This window comes from Monomorium pharaonis, chromosome 9 (genome assembly GCF_013373865.1).
Source record: "Monomorium pharaonis isolate MP-MQ-018 chromosome 9, ASM1337386v2, whole genome shotgun sequence".
NCBI lineage: Eukaryota > Metazoa > Arthropoda > Insecta > Hymenoptera > Formicidae > Monomorium > Monomorium pharaonis.
In genome coordinates, this window is record NC_050475.1 from 19,819,115 (window position 1) to 19,835,006 (window position 15,892).

General features: G+C 35.9%; 1 protein-coding gene across 2 annotated transcripts in view; it reads right to left on the reverse strand.

Annotated features, from left to right (window-relative positions):
- The window catches only part of LOC105838590 (pleckstrin homology domain-containing family G member 5), a 149,592-nt gene that overhangs the window by 96,224 nt on the left and 37,476 nt on the right, over window positions 1–15,892 (reverse strand). Inside the window, exons 1-5 of one of the 2 annotated variants that reach the window (XM_028193356.2) lie at window positions 14,622–14,943; window positions 9,293–9,761; window positions 7,752–8,137; window positions 3,879–3,969; window positions 3,259–3,349 (exon numbers count right to left, since the gene is read on the reverse strand). In XM_028193356.2, coding sequence (XP_028049157.1) covers window positions 3,259–3,349; window positions 3,879–3,969; window positions 7,752–8,137; window positions 9,293–9,437 — 713 coding nt within the window. In that variant the 5' untranslated portion in view covers window positions 9,438–9,761; window positions 14,622–14,943. Of the gene's footprint in view, window positions 1–3,258; window positions 3,350–3,878; window positions 3,970–7,751; window positions 8,138–9,292; window positions 9,762–14,621; window positions 14,944–15,892 lie in introns of those variants that run through there. The other variant, XM_036292321.1, reaches the window with a different exon arrangement.

Genomic DNA, 15,892 nt, shown 5'->3' on the forward strand with positions numbered 1-15,892 from the left:
TTTGATTATGTCGTTTTTGCTCGTCTAAATAAAAACTGCTGCCAAATCGACCGTTTATAATTTCAAATACAGTTCTGGCTTGGTTATTGATATACGATGAGTACAAAAGATGAAAGAGGCCTTTCTTTATCTGTGAGAATAATCTATAAAGCCATCTCCCTACAGCCACGCGCCCCGACATATTTGTGTAATTTTTACACTTTTGACTGGATAAACTTATAACTTCACCAAAATCTTCTTAAGATATCATACTTTATAAAATATGTAAAAAGAAAAAGATCGATTCTTCTTTATGACTTTTTAATATTGCTGTAATATTATGCAGAAATATGTATTATATATATATCTGATGTAATATCTATCCTTCTGAGATTTTGGTATTTACTAAAGAAAAATCAAATAGAGCTGCGTCGTATCTTTCTCGTCGCAATATTCTCGTCTGCAAAGTACTGACGCGAATATCGCGATTTAATTCAGTCTTTGCAAACATTGCCCAGCTCGCAGTAATTAATGCGGTCTTCATCTCACAAAGGAAGGTGTCAACTCAGACAATCGTAATAGCGTTCGGGTTTTAAACTGACGAGCATGCGAGGAAGCATTCTATTCTTGGAGACTTCATGGCGGGATTCTACAGTTATCCTTTTACAGCTGCTATTTCTTCGCGAAAAGGCGTGAAGCTCAGAAATTCTGAGAAAAGAGAAAGAGAGAGAGAGAGAGAGAAAGAGAGAGAGAGAGAGAGAGAGAGAGAGAGAGAGAGAGAGAGAGAGAGAGAGAGAGAGAGAGAGAGAGAGAGCAACTTGCAAAAGATGGAATAGAAATGTCGGCCACGATGTTTCACGTTTTCAGTCTGCTCGCCAATGCGTGAGACACGGGTATAAAAGTGAACTCTGTTGTCAGTCATGCACGTTTCCTTACATTTATTCAGAGAAATGCTGATTATCACTCTTTCTTTCCTCCGGTGTTCTTTGCGATCGCAAAAAACTTGTTAAATGAATATATAAATGAGCTGTAAATCGCCTAACGGTCTATCGGATCTTAGTGATGAATATGATTTTTTTTATTAATTTAATTTTCTTAGCTTTATTTTAAACTGCGCGCCGACAAGATTCGTCAGACTTAAAACACAGTTACTATTTTTATGGGAAAGGTGGGATTTTAAAATACTCTTAAGTATTGAAATTTAGCTTAGTAATTGTGCTTTAAGTCTGACGAATCCTATCGGCGCACAGTTTAAAATAAAGCTAAGACAATTAAATTTAATAGAAAAATCATATCCGTCACTAAGATCCAATGTAAACCGTTAGACAATTTACAACTCATTTATATGTTTAACATATTACGGTCGGTTAGAATTAATGTACTAATATTGCTAAATGAATGTTAATTGAGATAATGTCATAATAATTCGCGTAAAGAGAATGGACAACAATAGTATGTAATTCTTTAGATTAACAATATAAATTTTTAAACAAGAAAATTGCTATTGACAGTAGCTGTCACAACGTATTGAGTATTCGTGTGATTAGTTTTGTGCGATAGTAAGAAACTACTTTACCCATCATGATTAATCGAATTGTTCGGCGGTTATCGATTTTCTATATTGCTGCTATATAAGATATATATTTTTTCTAAATTTTACTGGCAATAAATGTCAAGAGCGGACACAAAATACGACGATCGGTGAAATACGGATGTACTGGCGCGGCGGGGCACCCATGTGGAATATCAAAGAATAATGACTGAGAATCGAGGTGAGGCGTTGGCTGGAAAATAGGGGAAGAATACAGATGAGCTTCGAATCCCCCGCCCCTCCATGTTGTCAAAATAGTTCCGCTTTCTTATTTCTGAAGTCCGGAGTTAAAGTTCAATAATTGGCAAAAAGAAGATTGGCATCGAAGCGATCTCTTAAAAGTTCACGACTTTAGCTTGGCACATTTTTCCCTTTTTTTGTACAAAGAATGCTTAACTCTTTTTTTATTTTTATAAAGAACTCGGAAACTATAAAAAATATAACTGGAACTACAATTCTGTTTATTAATAGAATGTCATGTTAGTTTTTCTCGATCCTCATATTTTAAAATTTATGTTTCTATTTTGTAATCAAAATAAACAATTGTTCCATTTTTAGGCCTAAAGCACCGGAAGAACCGAAACAAATAGCGTACGATGTGCCGTGCGATTTGGACTTTTGTTTCAGGAGAACAAACTAGGTAAATTGCTGTAGCAAGCGGCAGACTTGATTTACCGGCGTACAAGCGACGATCTCGTAACTCGTGTTTCGATACCCACGTTGCACGTGCAGCTGCGAAACATGTTTCTGCAGAAAAGCTATTCATTTCATTTTACGCGAACGATGCACTTGCGGAAGAAGGAACAGCCGAAGCTGTAGTTGCGCATACACATGCGAAAAATCGATTTACTTAATCTACCACAATATGAGACCTGCGTAATGTCCGTAAAACGAATTTCCGAAGATCGAGGCGTGAATTTTAAAAATAATCGGAAGAAATCACAAATCGTAAAATATGTGATGCAATCCAAACATTCACGAGTGGTTCAAATAGAATTAACGTAAATTCTTTCATCACTTTTTCGATTTCATTCGATCTTCGAGTACATCGCCGAAGATACTCTCTGTCCAACGCTGTGATTTATCACAGGTAGCGGTTTATTGACCTCCTTCTGTCTTTCTGCTCTTCTTTTCAACTGTAATTTATTATCTCCCCGACGAAACGATCGCGAAACAATTTATTCGTGCGAAAAGCGAGCGGCGTTTCACGACCATTCTTTTCTTCTTCCGTTTACGAAAGGAATAGCAACAAATTGTTAAAATCGACTGTACGAACAATCGATCGTTCGGGCAATATAATTTTTTTCTTGCGTGCCTCATGATATACATGAAGAATATTACAGAAGCCACGAGAAAGAAAAAAACGTCGAATAAATAATGATTATGATTTCGACTGTCACGTTTTGGATTGGATCCGAATAAATCCGATATAGCAAATAAAATAAACAAGAATAAATCTGTAATGTACTTAAAATTAGACGCAGATAAAAAAAATATTTAAAAAATAAATTTTTTAAAATAAAATATAAAATTTGTGAGTAATCAGCTTTCGCAATTCTTACCTACATGTATAAAAATTTAGTATTTCAATAACTAATTCATTACTAACATATCACACAATTAATTATTAATAAAAACAAGCGTGTGTGTAAATGAGTAGAACAAAGAAATCAATCAATCGTACTTACAGCGGTAATTTCGTTTCATTGTCATCTATGTCGACGGTAACTCGACTCAAAGCCGGAAGACTGCTTGCTTCATAAGGCGGAGTGCTTAGATCTGAAACACGACGAAAAAAAAACTTTTTTTCAAAGAGGCTTATCAAGAGGTCATTGCGTCTCGCTTATATAAATTTCACTAAAGAATGTAAGCTTAATTTTGTCTGAGAGAAGAAAAGGGTATATAATCCTGGGAAGGATTTAGAAAAATTAAGTTAACCAATTCGATTTGATTCCTATATCTTTATAAATTCTACAGAAAATTTTGCGTCCCGTCGTGCATATTTCGTCACGATTAATCACTTTCTAGAAATTAATCAGACAAATTAATTCTTGACAAAATAATTAAAATAAATTTGGATTCGTGTCGTAAATATGACCAAGGTAAAAAAAAACGTAAAATATTTTTTTTCGTCATGCATGTAGCATAATGCAAGTTATATTTAAAAAATAGAAAGGAGTGTCGAGCAAATATTTCTTTGTGAACTTTTTTATATTTTTTATAAACTCGTAAAAATTATTCAATTAAAACTTATTCGATGTAATATATATTATGTAAATTATGTAATAGTAATAAATGATATAATTACCTATATTGGAGTGATAATAATCGCTGTGTCGACCATAAGGAGACGCCGACGGATGTGATACAGTGTTCACTCTCCGTCTGAGATTCGTGACCTGCAAAACGAACGGAAACGTCTTATATTAATTTCTGTAAAAAAAAAATCGCTCAATTGCATGTAGACACACTTAGAAAAGATCAAATTAACTTGAATTAATGTATTTTTATCGTTCGTGATATATTACAAACGATCCTACTAATAATGAGAAGGCGGTAACTGAAAAAGTGACGAAGAGTCGTCGCGCGTGAGATTTTACCGATTTCAACAATATTTAATAAAAATGCCCAGTAAAAATATATTTTCGCCTTTTTCCATGCAGAGATTAAGATTTGTGTTCTGCTAGGAAGAAGAATCTAAAATGATTATTAAATTAAAAACTTGTTTTTTTTAGAAGATTTCTGAATAAGACTAACAATAAGAAATTTACGAAATTGATAATGTGCCTTTTTCTAAACACTAAATTTTTTTACGCAAACACGAATTGCATTACTGAATATGACTAATGTAATAAAATTTATATATACGAATTATGATAATATACGAATTATGATAGTATTTTTTTCTAAACATACTATTAAAACACACACACAGCATAAGAAAATATAATTTTAATTAAATTATATATTGACAGTATATGACCTAAAATGTATAGATATTCTGGTTATAAATTTAAATTGCTATTTTGTTAATATATGAACAAAATAGCAATTTAATTTAAAATTTTTAACAACTAATTAGATATTCTATATTAAATAAAATATTAAATTATATTATTCACGTACATTCTTATTACTGTAAACTTGACATGCATATATATACATTATTTTGTACAATATTATTTTAATTACGAATTGTATGTGTAGGTATTGCGCCGTATGCTTTATGAAGAATATGAATTTTAAAACGTGGCTTGTTTTAACCATGCGGGCCATCGCGAATCGTTCTCGTTGCAATTTACACGCAGTGACCTGCATCATGTTAATGAGAAAAACTCATATATATCTGTACATATTTATATTATAAAAAAACAAAATCCATTAATATATTATATATTTTATACGCACGTAAACATATTAAATAAAAGGAAGAATAAATCTGAGCGCAACAAGAATAAAACTAATGTGGCATCTAGAAGAATTTGCGGAAAAATTCATAAACTTTTGCGCTATTCAACGGTCGTCGTCGCCATTAATTCTTGACGTGGAAGCAGTATGAGTTTTGTGTCAACTTTTCTGAGGAAAAAGCGTCTATACGTGGTGCAAGAAAAAATAGAAAGAGAGAGAGAGAAGAAAAGGATGAAGAGAAAGAGGGAAAGCTGAAGTCTCATTACGCTTGTAAATTTTCATTAGCTATCTACACGTAAATAATATCAGATACACCGTAAAAACCGCCCACTATCTTGTTAAGTACACGCTTTTTCGATCAATCACGCAACAATTAAATTTTCATCTCGCCATCACCGACGCAATTTGGCTAATTTTACATAGCAAGTATCTATAAATATACCACTAACGCGGCTATTCGCAAATTATTCATTGTTTGCTAATGTACTACTAATGGGTGATTTATTCGTGAATATGAACAGATTGGCCATATGGCTCGATCGTTCGCGCATAATGATGCACGCGGTGTTTCCGAGAATTAATTCTCTATGAAGAACAACCTGCCAATCGAGGCAACTATAGAACTGTTTTAGTTCAATTAAACTGCGGACTCGTGGAATGCTGTTACACGCGTTAATGGAATTCTTGAGATGCTCCCGCTTAGTGGACCGCAAAGCCAGTAATAAGTTTATCTCATATAAACGTGTAATTGCTACACGTACAGAGATCGTTCACCGGCCGAGATAATCCGCAAGTCAAGTTGTCAATAAGACAGCGGAAGTCGGCACTGCGAACTATGTGCAAGGACCGCGCGCGATTGTATCATGTTAAACGTAGACACTGGTACGGATGCAAATGGGTTAAACGCTTAGGCGGTTTCGCGTGCAAGATTTAGATCTGATTGTACCTAAAAGCCGCCGATTCAGCTGTTTGGATTCCTGCAGAACAATAGATCCGCCGGTTAGAATCTGGGGATATCGCCGGGATACGCTTTCCTCGCGAAATCCTGGTTTACTAAAACGTTGCGATACGGTTCTCAGCCTCGAATAGTTGAATTCGGTATTCAAAGAGCCGCCGGCGTTTATTCCCATTTTGCGGATGTTTCCACAATTTTGGGCCAATCTCTCTAATTTCCGAAAAATTTATCAGACTTAATGGCCTACTGTCTACCGATTAATTAGACTTTTAATTAGACTAGATCGATCCATGAATACAATATAAGATTATTTATCCGCCAAGGTTAATTATAACTGGGAAGTACTACTCGAATTTTAATTTCACGACACGCTGCTAATTTCCATATAGAATTATGATTTGATAGTCAGAGCTAATCGATAATTTTCGCAGGCAAGGACGCCCCATCACGTAAATTACCATCGGCGTTTTAACCGTTACATAAATCGATAGTCTCGATTCGCTCGTGCCACAGCACGGAATCATGCTGAAGGCTTCCGGCCGAACTTTTCCTTACCTGCCATAAAGTTAGCGCCCGTTTTTAGAATTTTGATATAACTGATAGTTCTGACTTGTGGAGAGAATTCTGTCAATTACATTGAAATTCTACGCAACGAAACGTTAACTTTATAAATGGATTCTCTATGGAATAAAAAGTCACGAATAAAAAAAATTGAGAGAGATAGAAAGAAACAGACAAAACAGACATACACAGAACAACGTACAAAGTCGGGATTCGGTAAAAGTGAAAAGTTTGATTTAATGATTAGATAAAAATATTGCCGAGTCAATTCTCCACGGCACGAGGAGCTGCAGTTTGATAAAAAGTTGGTAAATTGAACGAAGCTTCCGCAGGACACGAGGAGCGAGAGGGGAGGAAAAAAGCTCGCGGCAAGGATAACAAGATACTAATAGAGATCGGTGGACGGGGCAAATAAAATCTCATTAATCTCTTCGAGTTTAACGAGACCCAAGTCCCGGGCAGCAAATGCCTCTCGTAAGTTCCTCGAAGACGGTAAGAATCGCGCGTCTGATTGTTAATTACGATTCGACGCTGGTACACAAAATGCACCAGACAGCGTCGAGATCTTCATGCGTCTCGCTTTGTCACTTTGAACAATCGAATTAGTCGTGATTTCTCAATTGGACGAGACGGCATATAAAACGAAAATATCAAGGGAGAAGAATTACAGTTATTTCAGACAGAATTCGCGAAATGCTCTCGAGAGCTGCGTGCAACATTTGTGACGTTCGTGAATTTCATAAATTAAGTATTTCCTCGAAACTTCTGGAGAATAACCCTTGAGAGAAAGAACTCTCTCGTACAAAACTCACCAGCGATGAGTTCTGTATGTATCCTCCCATCATGTTGACTAGTTTATAGCCGTTCGTCTCTCTCTCTCTCTCTCTCGTGCATTTCCTTAAAATGTACATTCCGAAAAACGACGAGAAAAAAAAATTACTCGGTATAATTTATACACTAAGAAAAAAAAGTTAATTTGAGTAAATTTTTCAACTTGATTAAATTTCTTCAGTTCAAATATTTGTGCATTTAACTTAAATACATAAAACACTTGAACTTCAATTAAAGTATTTATATATTTGACTGAAATACGTAAATACTTCAATTGAAGAATTTAACCACGTTGAAAAATTTAGTCAAATTAACAACTTTTTTTCTCTCCGTGTAATTTCGCGTACAGTTTCTTCATCTTTTAGGGGATTAATAAATACCCTTCCAGATTCTTTTTTTTTTTTAAGGACAACGAGAAATTCTTACGGGATACTTCTCCATCAGACTGCGCGTCCTGGTGACCTGGGCCACCTTGTCGTCGAAGACCTCCTTTTCGGAGGCGCCTGCCCTCTTGCAATCGGCATCGACCTCATCCTCCGCCAGCGAACTGAGACTGTTGTACCACTGTACACTGTTGGTCCTATAGGGCTGCCTCGAGGGCTCGTGGCTGCGATGGAGATCCTTGCTGAAGCTCAAGCTACGTCTGATCGGCTGCAGGCCGCGGTTTATCACCGCCGGTAACTCGGCGCTCCCCCTTAACAGAGCGCCGAATTTCCGACGGAACGACGTGCGCCGTTCGAGCTTCCCGTTCAAATTGCCCACGTCCTTCGGCGAGGCATCCTTCGACGACGATCTCTTGATGTCGAAAGATTCTTGAGAAATATGCGACGATATTACCTTCTTCAATTTTACATGTTGCAAAAAAAAGTTCAAAACGCGCGTCTTTGTATTGTATTTAAGTCACGATATACATTTACCGATTGAAAAATAATACTTTATTTTTGTTAAATGCCATTAAAATTATTTTAAATCACTTCAAACGTATCTATAATTAAATAAAATATAATCCTAATTACTTTTATCAAAATAAAATATTGATTTTTTAATGATAGTAAGCAACAGTATTGATTTTTACTTAACCCTTTAAGAACGGGAGCTTTCTAGTAAAATTATGAGAGAGCTTGTGGAAGAAAAAAAATTGATAAAACACGGTTTTAGAAAATTTTTGGGATCAATTAGAATTTAACTTGAAAACATTAAAATTCAACAAGATAATAAACCTTTAATAAAGGAGGAACTTGTGTCGTAGAACTAATAATGAAAGTTTGAAAGTTGATAAGTTATAAACGTCCGTTTCACTCGGTTGATATAAACTTCAAATAAAATAAAACTGAAAACTTAGTTTTTATTTAACAATGTTAAAAATTTTTCTAGTAAACAGCATTTATAATTAAATTATTTTTCAATTCTGTTCGTCGTATTGAATGCATTATTTAAATTTTTTCTATTTTTTACCTCAAATTAAGAGAAAATTCTCCCCGTGTAGATAAAGTTTCATAAACATTAAACGAACAAAGTATTATGAAGAGATCAACGGTTCATGCTCGTCCATAAAGGGTTAAATTATTTGTAATTTTGTTATTTAATTTTTGCTAATTTAGATAAAAATCTAAATATAATGCGTACACTTTAACGTTTATTACAACTATCGTTGACTTAATTTCTAATTCTTCTCAAAGAAATTTTAGAAATATATTTTGATATAGTTATTTCAATTATCTTCCTCGATATATACCTATATTATATATATATACACACAATAATTTAGTGGCTCTTTAACGGCATCGCCATATATAATACGTTGATTCGATCTCCGACAATATATATATATAAACGCGGTTAAGCGATCGATTACTTTCCCGATAGTTTCGGCATTTGACGGAAGGCAACGTTAATCAAAGATTCCGTTAATGCTTCTCGTATCAAGAATTTTGCAAAGAGCGATTAATATCGAGAGCTGTGCACACCTGCTTCCGATTTTGCTGACTTGCATTCCTTTGTGGGCTGCTGCTCCGCCTGTGTCATTTTCGCGCTCTCGTCGTTGCAATTCGTTGCTTTGTGGCTCGATTTGTTCTTTTTCAAGGACCTCTTCGCTTCCTTCTTCAGAGTCATCTTTCCCGATCAAATCTCGCGCACCAAGATCTATCGTGCCTAGACGGCCACACTCGACGGTACCACGCACATCACGTGACGCGAATGACGATACGTTTATTTTCATTCGGTGATGAGGCATTACTTTTTCGCCTCTCAGAATCGCGCACAACACGTCTTGTTAGTTGTAATTTGCACACACGTATACTCATACATGACAAAACTGTGTCATTAAACGGTATCACTATCCGATAACGTGTTATCGTTGCAGCACGAACGATATCGACTGTATCGTTAATATCGTGCCGACTCACGCCCTTTTGCTTTCCGTGTATTTAGCGAAGTCTGGAAGTTGAGATAAAATCGATCGTGCGCCGCGAGAACTTCTTAACCGCCTTTAAGCCGTTGATCCGATTTACGACCTCATATCTGCTACTGGTTTTTTGAATGCGCTCCCTTACCGTATTTTTAGCCGATCGCGCGCAATATTGCGGAATTGAGAGAACGCGTGCTTCTTTTGTAAAATGGAAAGTACTTCCCACCCCGTGGCCTCGGTTTTAGGATATCGCGAGAGATTTCCAGTTTCTCGGTGTTTACGAAAAGAAAAGGAAATATGTTCTGTTTCATAACGTTGCGTAGAAGAATTGCTACGGAAATTACAGCTATTGTAAGAAAATTTTTCTGTTTATCAAGAGAAGATTGTACGACTTGTCCTTCATTATTACGTCCTCGTTATCATTATTATGTTCATAATTTATCTCTTGGTTCCAATCGAGTGACCAATTACCAAAACAAGACTTACTACTCTAACAGAAAGCGGCGCTTATCGCGATAAAAGAAAAGGTCGACGTTTGTGCGTGCTCCATATTATTGAATAAAAAATAATTCCAACATTATCGCAAATGTTGTACAATTTATTAAAAAAAAAAAAAGGAAATCCCGGCAAAAGAGTTTCTACATTAATGTGTAAAATATCAAATCTGATTGCTCGTGTTAATCTTTGAAAAACTATTGTCTTCTCTTCTCAATTAAAAAAATCCATGATAAGTAGAACAATAGAAATGTCTATTCGCTTTATTTTCCCTATTGTTATCTATTTTTTCTTAGAACTAATGCCAAAAATGTCATCTTGAGATAAGTATATTGAGTATACCAATTATCTTTCGTAACTTCCTACGACATTAGCTATGATAAAACGACATTCAATTACACCCCACGAAATTAATGCGTCGTTATTACAATCGCCACCACACACTCATGTTTTGCTACCTTGAACTGTATTTCCGCACCGAATAAACTGTGTCATCTAATTTTAACGTTTCACTCATTTTCCTTTTTATACACGTGTCGACGTATCTCAACACATTATGAAAGAATAATAATTATAGTTGCTATGATTTTTATACATTAAAAAAAGGCTTGGCTATAATAATCCAATCTTGATAAAAGTCACCCTCAGTAAAATAGTTTCAATTAAACGTAAGACAATTATGATAAAATAATGTAATTATAATAAAATGTTTATAATTATTATCAAACGTTTTGTTATTATTACTTATTATTTTATCATTATAATATTTATTTATAGCAATCGTATTTCAAACAATATTACTAAATGCACTTCACAAGTTTACCAAACATTTTTTTAATGTAGTTAGGAGTGATTATATGTATTACAAATTATTAAATTCATTAGTATTCTTAGTCACGATTGACGTAACGTACTTCGTAAGACGTTTATCACTTCCCATTTTTTGCGATTATCATTTCTCGGTCTGCGTGGCGTCAGTAGATCCCGATCAAGTTTCATAAACTTTTGTACGCCTTAGACGTACTCGGCTTCCGCGAGAAGCCGAAGAATAATCAGCGGCGGCGATCAAGCGCTTAATTATATCCCGCACCTCCGCCGCATACCGTCCGACTCCGCAAAACATAATTCGCGCCGTGTCCGACATTAGCATGATCACGGCTGAATTGCGATGGCGCGCGTTCGAAACCCCGTATCTGAAGCGCGTAATTTACGCGCGCCTCGCGCGCGTATATGCAATATCGTCGCGGTATTATCGCCCAAGAAAACGGATTATAAGGCCGCGGTTAATCCCGGGGCCGCGATAAGCTCGCGCGGACTGCACTCCGTTATCAGGTGGTTATCCCCGGGCACGCCGGGTTCACGACACGACGCACACGCTATACGTATACGGGATAGTAACGGGCTGCGACGGCGCGCGGCGGCCAATTATTATTACGCCGCCGGAATAAAGCGGGGTCCTTAAGGACGTCACCGGCGTCGTTTAATGCACTCGAGTGCCAGCCGCGGCCGTGTCTTCGGTAAATATTTGCCGACATTGGCCCCGCGCTTAATCGCAACGAGATCACAGATCGCGCACCGGGGGAATCCGGCGATCTTCATTCGGCTGAATTTCGAACGTTACCTATATTCCTATAAGAAACATTCGCGATATTTTATAACGCTTACACATCTTGGCTCTTATTTTTTTAATTACCGTACGCGTTACTTTCCTTAGCACAATAACGTTCTACGATTAGTTTCCAATTTCGGAACTATGAACAGAAAGAAATATTTCTTTAGATTGAATAAACAGTTTTGTTCGACTATTTCAAAGCACATATATTTCTTTGGTTTTTAATAAATTTTACAGATTTCTTTGAATTTAATAAAATTTCTTAGAAACAAAGGAATATATGATGCTTTGGAATAATCGAATAAGACGGTTTATTAAATTTAAAGAAATCTTTTTCTCTGTGTGCTCATAAGAAGCTTCATATAATGTGTTTTTTTTTTAAATGTATACTTCAATATCTATTTCATATATGCGTTTGTTATATTTCTTCTTTCATACGTAAAATTATAAAACTAGAATGTTACTCAGAATTTTGAGAGACTTAAAATGCCGCAGATAAATCAGTATTATATTCTTATCTCTTACGTTTCTCGTTTGATTAAAGACGTGTCTTATCTTTCGTTTTCGAGTTTAAAAAATTTAGCAATTGTAATCCTATCAAAATTGCTAGCTGTTTACCGCTCACACGTTTGTTACGAGTACAAGCCAAGTTCTCTAGAAGATGAATAAGTATGGGAATATATAGTTTCCAAGAAACACACAGAGGAGATAATATGTTATCATGCGAGTGTCACGTGTATCGTGAAATTACACGTTATATGTTACATAACGATTTCTTCTGAGCCAAGTTCTAGTGCACCAAGCCTATAAAGATTAGATGGATATACAGCAGAGTGATCAAAACGCAATTTTACAATTCAATAATCGGCATGGCACCTACGAAAGCAATTCAACTTCGCGAGGTAAAACAAACGTGCGCGAAATATGATTTTAATTGATCGAGCGTGTGACATTCAACACTTTCTTGTAGATACCCGTGTAAAAGTGCAAGCCCACGCGGCAAAATGTTAACGGGCAGTATTTCGTGGAATTAATTGGAGATGACTCGCCGGAACAGGCTGCAATTTCACACACACATACCGACGTGAATATTAATGCGAGATTGAATTCATTAATTCGACAGCCATCTGCGGAAATCGATACAATTTATACGTGCGTTATAAAAAGCTATTTTCAATTTAAAAAGCTATTTCGCCAGTCCGCGATCTTTTAGCGGGCAATATAGTTCTTGTATATTGTATATTATTTTTAATGCAGATTATCATAAAAGTAAAAAATTTCATCGCTTCAAGAAACAAGTTAACGTCTTACTGCAGCTTTGTTAATGTAATAATTTATTATACAAATTTAAAAAAGTTTTAATTATAAACGTCAACTAAAAGTTATCGAAATTTAAAAACTGCAGGCTTCTTACAGGCTTATTCTTTTCTTTCTCAATAAAAAAATTTAGATAAATATTCCAACGAAAAATTTTGAACATTTTGTTGTGCTATTAGACAAATAATTTTTTAAACAAATAGATTGAATTAAACTTTTACATAAATATTACAATTTTACTAATATCAAAAATTCAATATGTTATTTCTTAATCAACAATTTTACGTAAAAATCAAAAGGAGAAAAAAAAAACAATTTTTTAACCAATAACAGAATTGCGTTATTAAAATTTTACACGGATACTCTAAATAATAGAACAATCTATGAAATTTTTTATTATGCCTTGAAATTTAATATAAAAGATATTTTATATTAATTTCAATAATTTTCCTATCTTTTTACGAGATATTTGCCGAGTTACTCGACCTCAATAATTACTGAGATACGAATTCACAGCGTAGCTCACGTTGTTTTATGCAAACGACCGCTACGAGTTGACCAACGCATTTCACTAGTCTAATTCCGTCAATTAAGGTTTCTACTTATCGTCGCGGTATACGAAGTCGATCGCGTCATAAAGTTGGTCAAGGTTATCGACACCCCGGACAAGCGCAATATTCGATCGGTTGCGTTACTACCGTTCAATTCGCGAAAGCCGTATCTTTACTTCTTTCTCTCTCGTTGTATTCTGCCCATCTGGTCAACCGTTTTTTACGACATGTGAAGAAAGCACGGATAACCGCAATTTCATTAATTCGACGTTTTCCTGCCGAGATGAGATGAAACCCCGTTGGGGAAAAATCACATGGAGCGACGCGAGATTTTCCTCTTGTCAATTTTTATTAATATATCGGTTTCTCTGGAATCACAATTGACGATCAGTGATACAAACGTCGCTCTAGACAATTTACGCGTGCGATTTATGAGCAATATTCCGCGCTAATACGCTCTCACCCTGATATCGGTCCTCGTCGGATTGTGGAAATTTCATACCGTGAAATCCGGCCGAAATTAAAATCACTCCGCGTACATATTTATGTATTATATTTATTATTATTATTATGCACGTGAGTGTAATACGACCGTCATTATTTTATGATTAATCGCGCGAGAAAATGACATCCGCGCTAATTTTATATTTATTAACGATACAAACACCTCCGGTGATGGAGTTCGGTGATTATAAGCCCGCATAAAATCCACGTAATTATGGTATACACGATTACCGATACTCTCAATAATTCTCCCCCGAATCCGATTATAATAATTAGTATGGCGACACGTGTGGACGAATACGCGTTCCGATACGGGATTTACGTATATCTCGATAATAAATCTCGTCGGCATTTTTGATTGAACGGAGCCGCGAGATTTCTAATAGGATTTCTCCGGGAATTTGTCCTACCAGCATCCTGATGCAAAATCGCGGTGCACTCGCGTCATACACTCGCGTTTTCTCACTCCATCACAGTAAATTCCGCCGCCTCTAATCAAGCCTTTATTAAAGGCACCAGGCTCTATGATGAGGCTAATTTCGCAAGATAACGAACGCACACGCCGAGCTGATCCAAGGCCGTCCGTTATCGCCGTGCATGCGTGTGCAGTTGCATCGTAATATTCCACTGGCACTAATTCAATTTACATTACACGCGCGCATCGCGATCGATAACAAGGAAGGAGCTTGAGTTTCTTGAGCGATTCACGATTTTCCCTATTCCCCCCCCCCTCCTCCTCCCGCCACATTATCGGCCTCCCTCTCGTTCCTCGTTTTTTCCCGGACGATCGGTGGAGCGGAATGATGTGACAACGCGACGATAAGGCCGCGCTTCGGCAACTGACGAAGGTGCCGCCGCTTCATTATTGGCTCGGGTATTACTGGTAACTGATAATACGCCACGTAGCTGATAAACAAACGAAGCGCATCGAATGGGAAAGAAATATAAAGACGGTTGCACGTGGGATCTCATTCGACTCGCAGATAAAACGGGGTTCACCTAGCATGACGAAAAAGAGATTTTTATACGCTTGTATCCCCCCGTTGCATTATCTGTGCAACCTTTCTAATTTTATTTAAGAATAAGTCGACTTCTTCGTAGAATTTGCGGTGCAATAAAGTAGAGAGGACTCTTTTTCGTACACGCAGAAAAATGTGTACTCATGCTAAGAAAAGCAGTTTCTCATTTTCAGTTTTCTCCTCTTAAGTAACGATCATCTTTGCAAAGAATATCTCCCTGATGAATAATCTTAAAATACATTCATCATTTACTTGAAACAAACCTCTGGGTACACACATAGAAAAATATGTACTTGGATTTAATAAGTATCACTTATTTTAAATAATTCGTAAGTTTATACATATATTCGCAAATCTATCGTGAGTTCGTCACGAGTAACAAATTTATTCAAAATATATTCGGAATCCTAGTAATTTAATACTTCAATTAAGAATATCAAGTAAAAATAAAAATGCGATTTACTTATTGTTCTGACTTTTCTTCAATTCAATTCTGTAATTCAATTCTTCGAGAAAGTATAAATTCTTTTTTCAAGTATATGATAATGAGTTTTTAAAATTTGTGCTAAATATATTTCAAGACTGTTATCAAAGAAAGTCTTTATCAAAGATAACCGTTACTATTATAAGAAAAAAGGTAAATAGAGTAGTCGCTCTTCTTA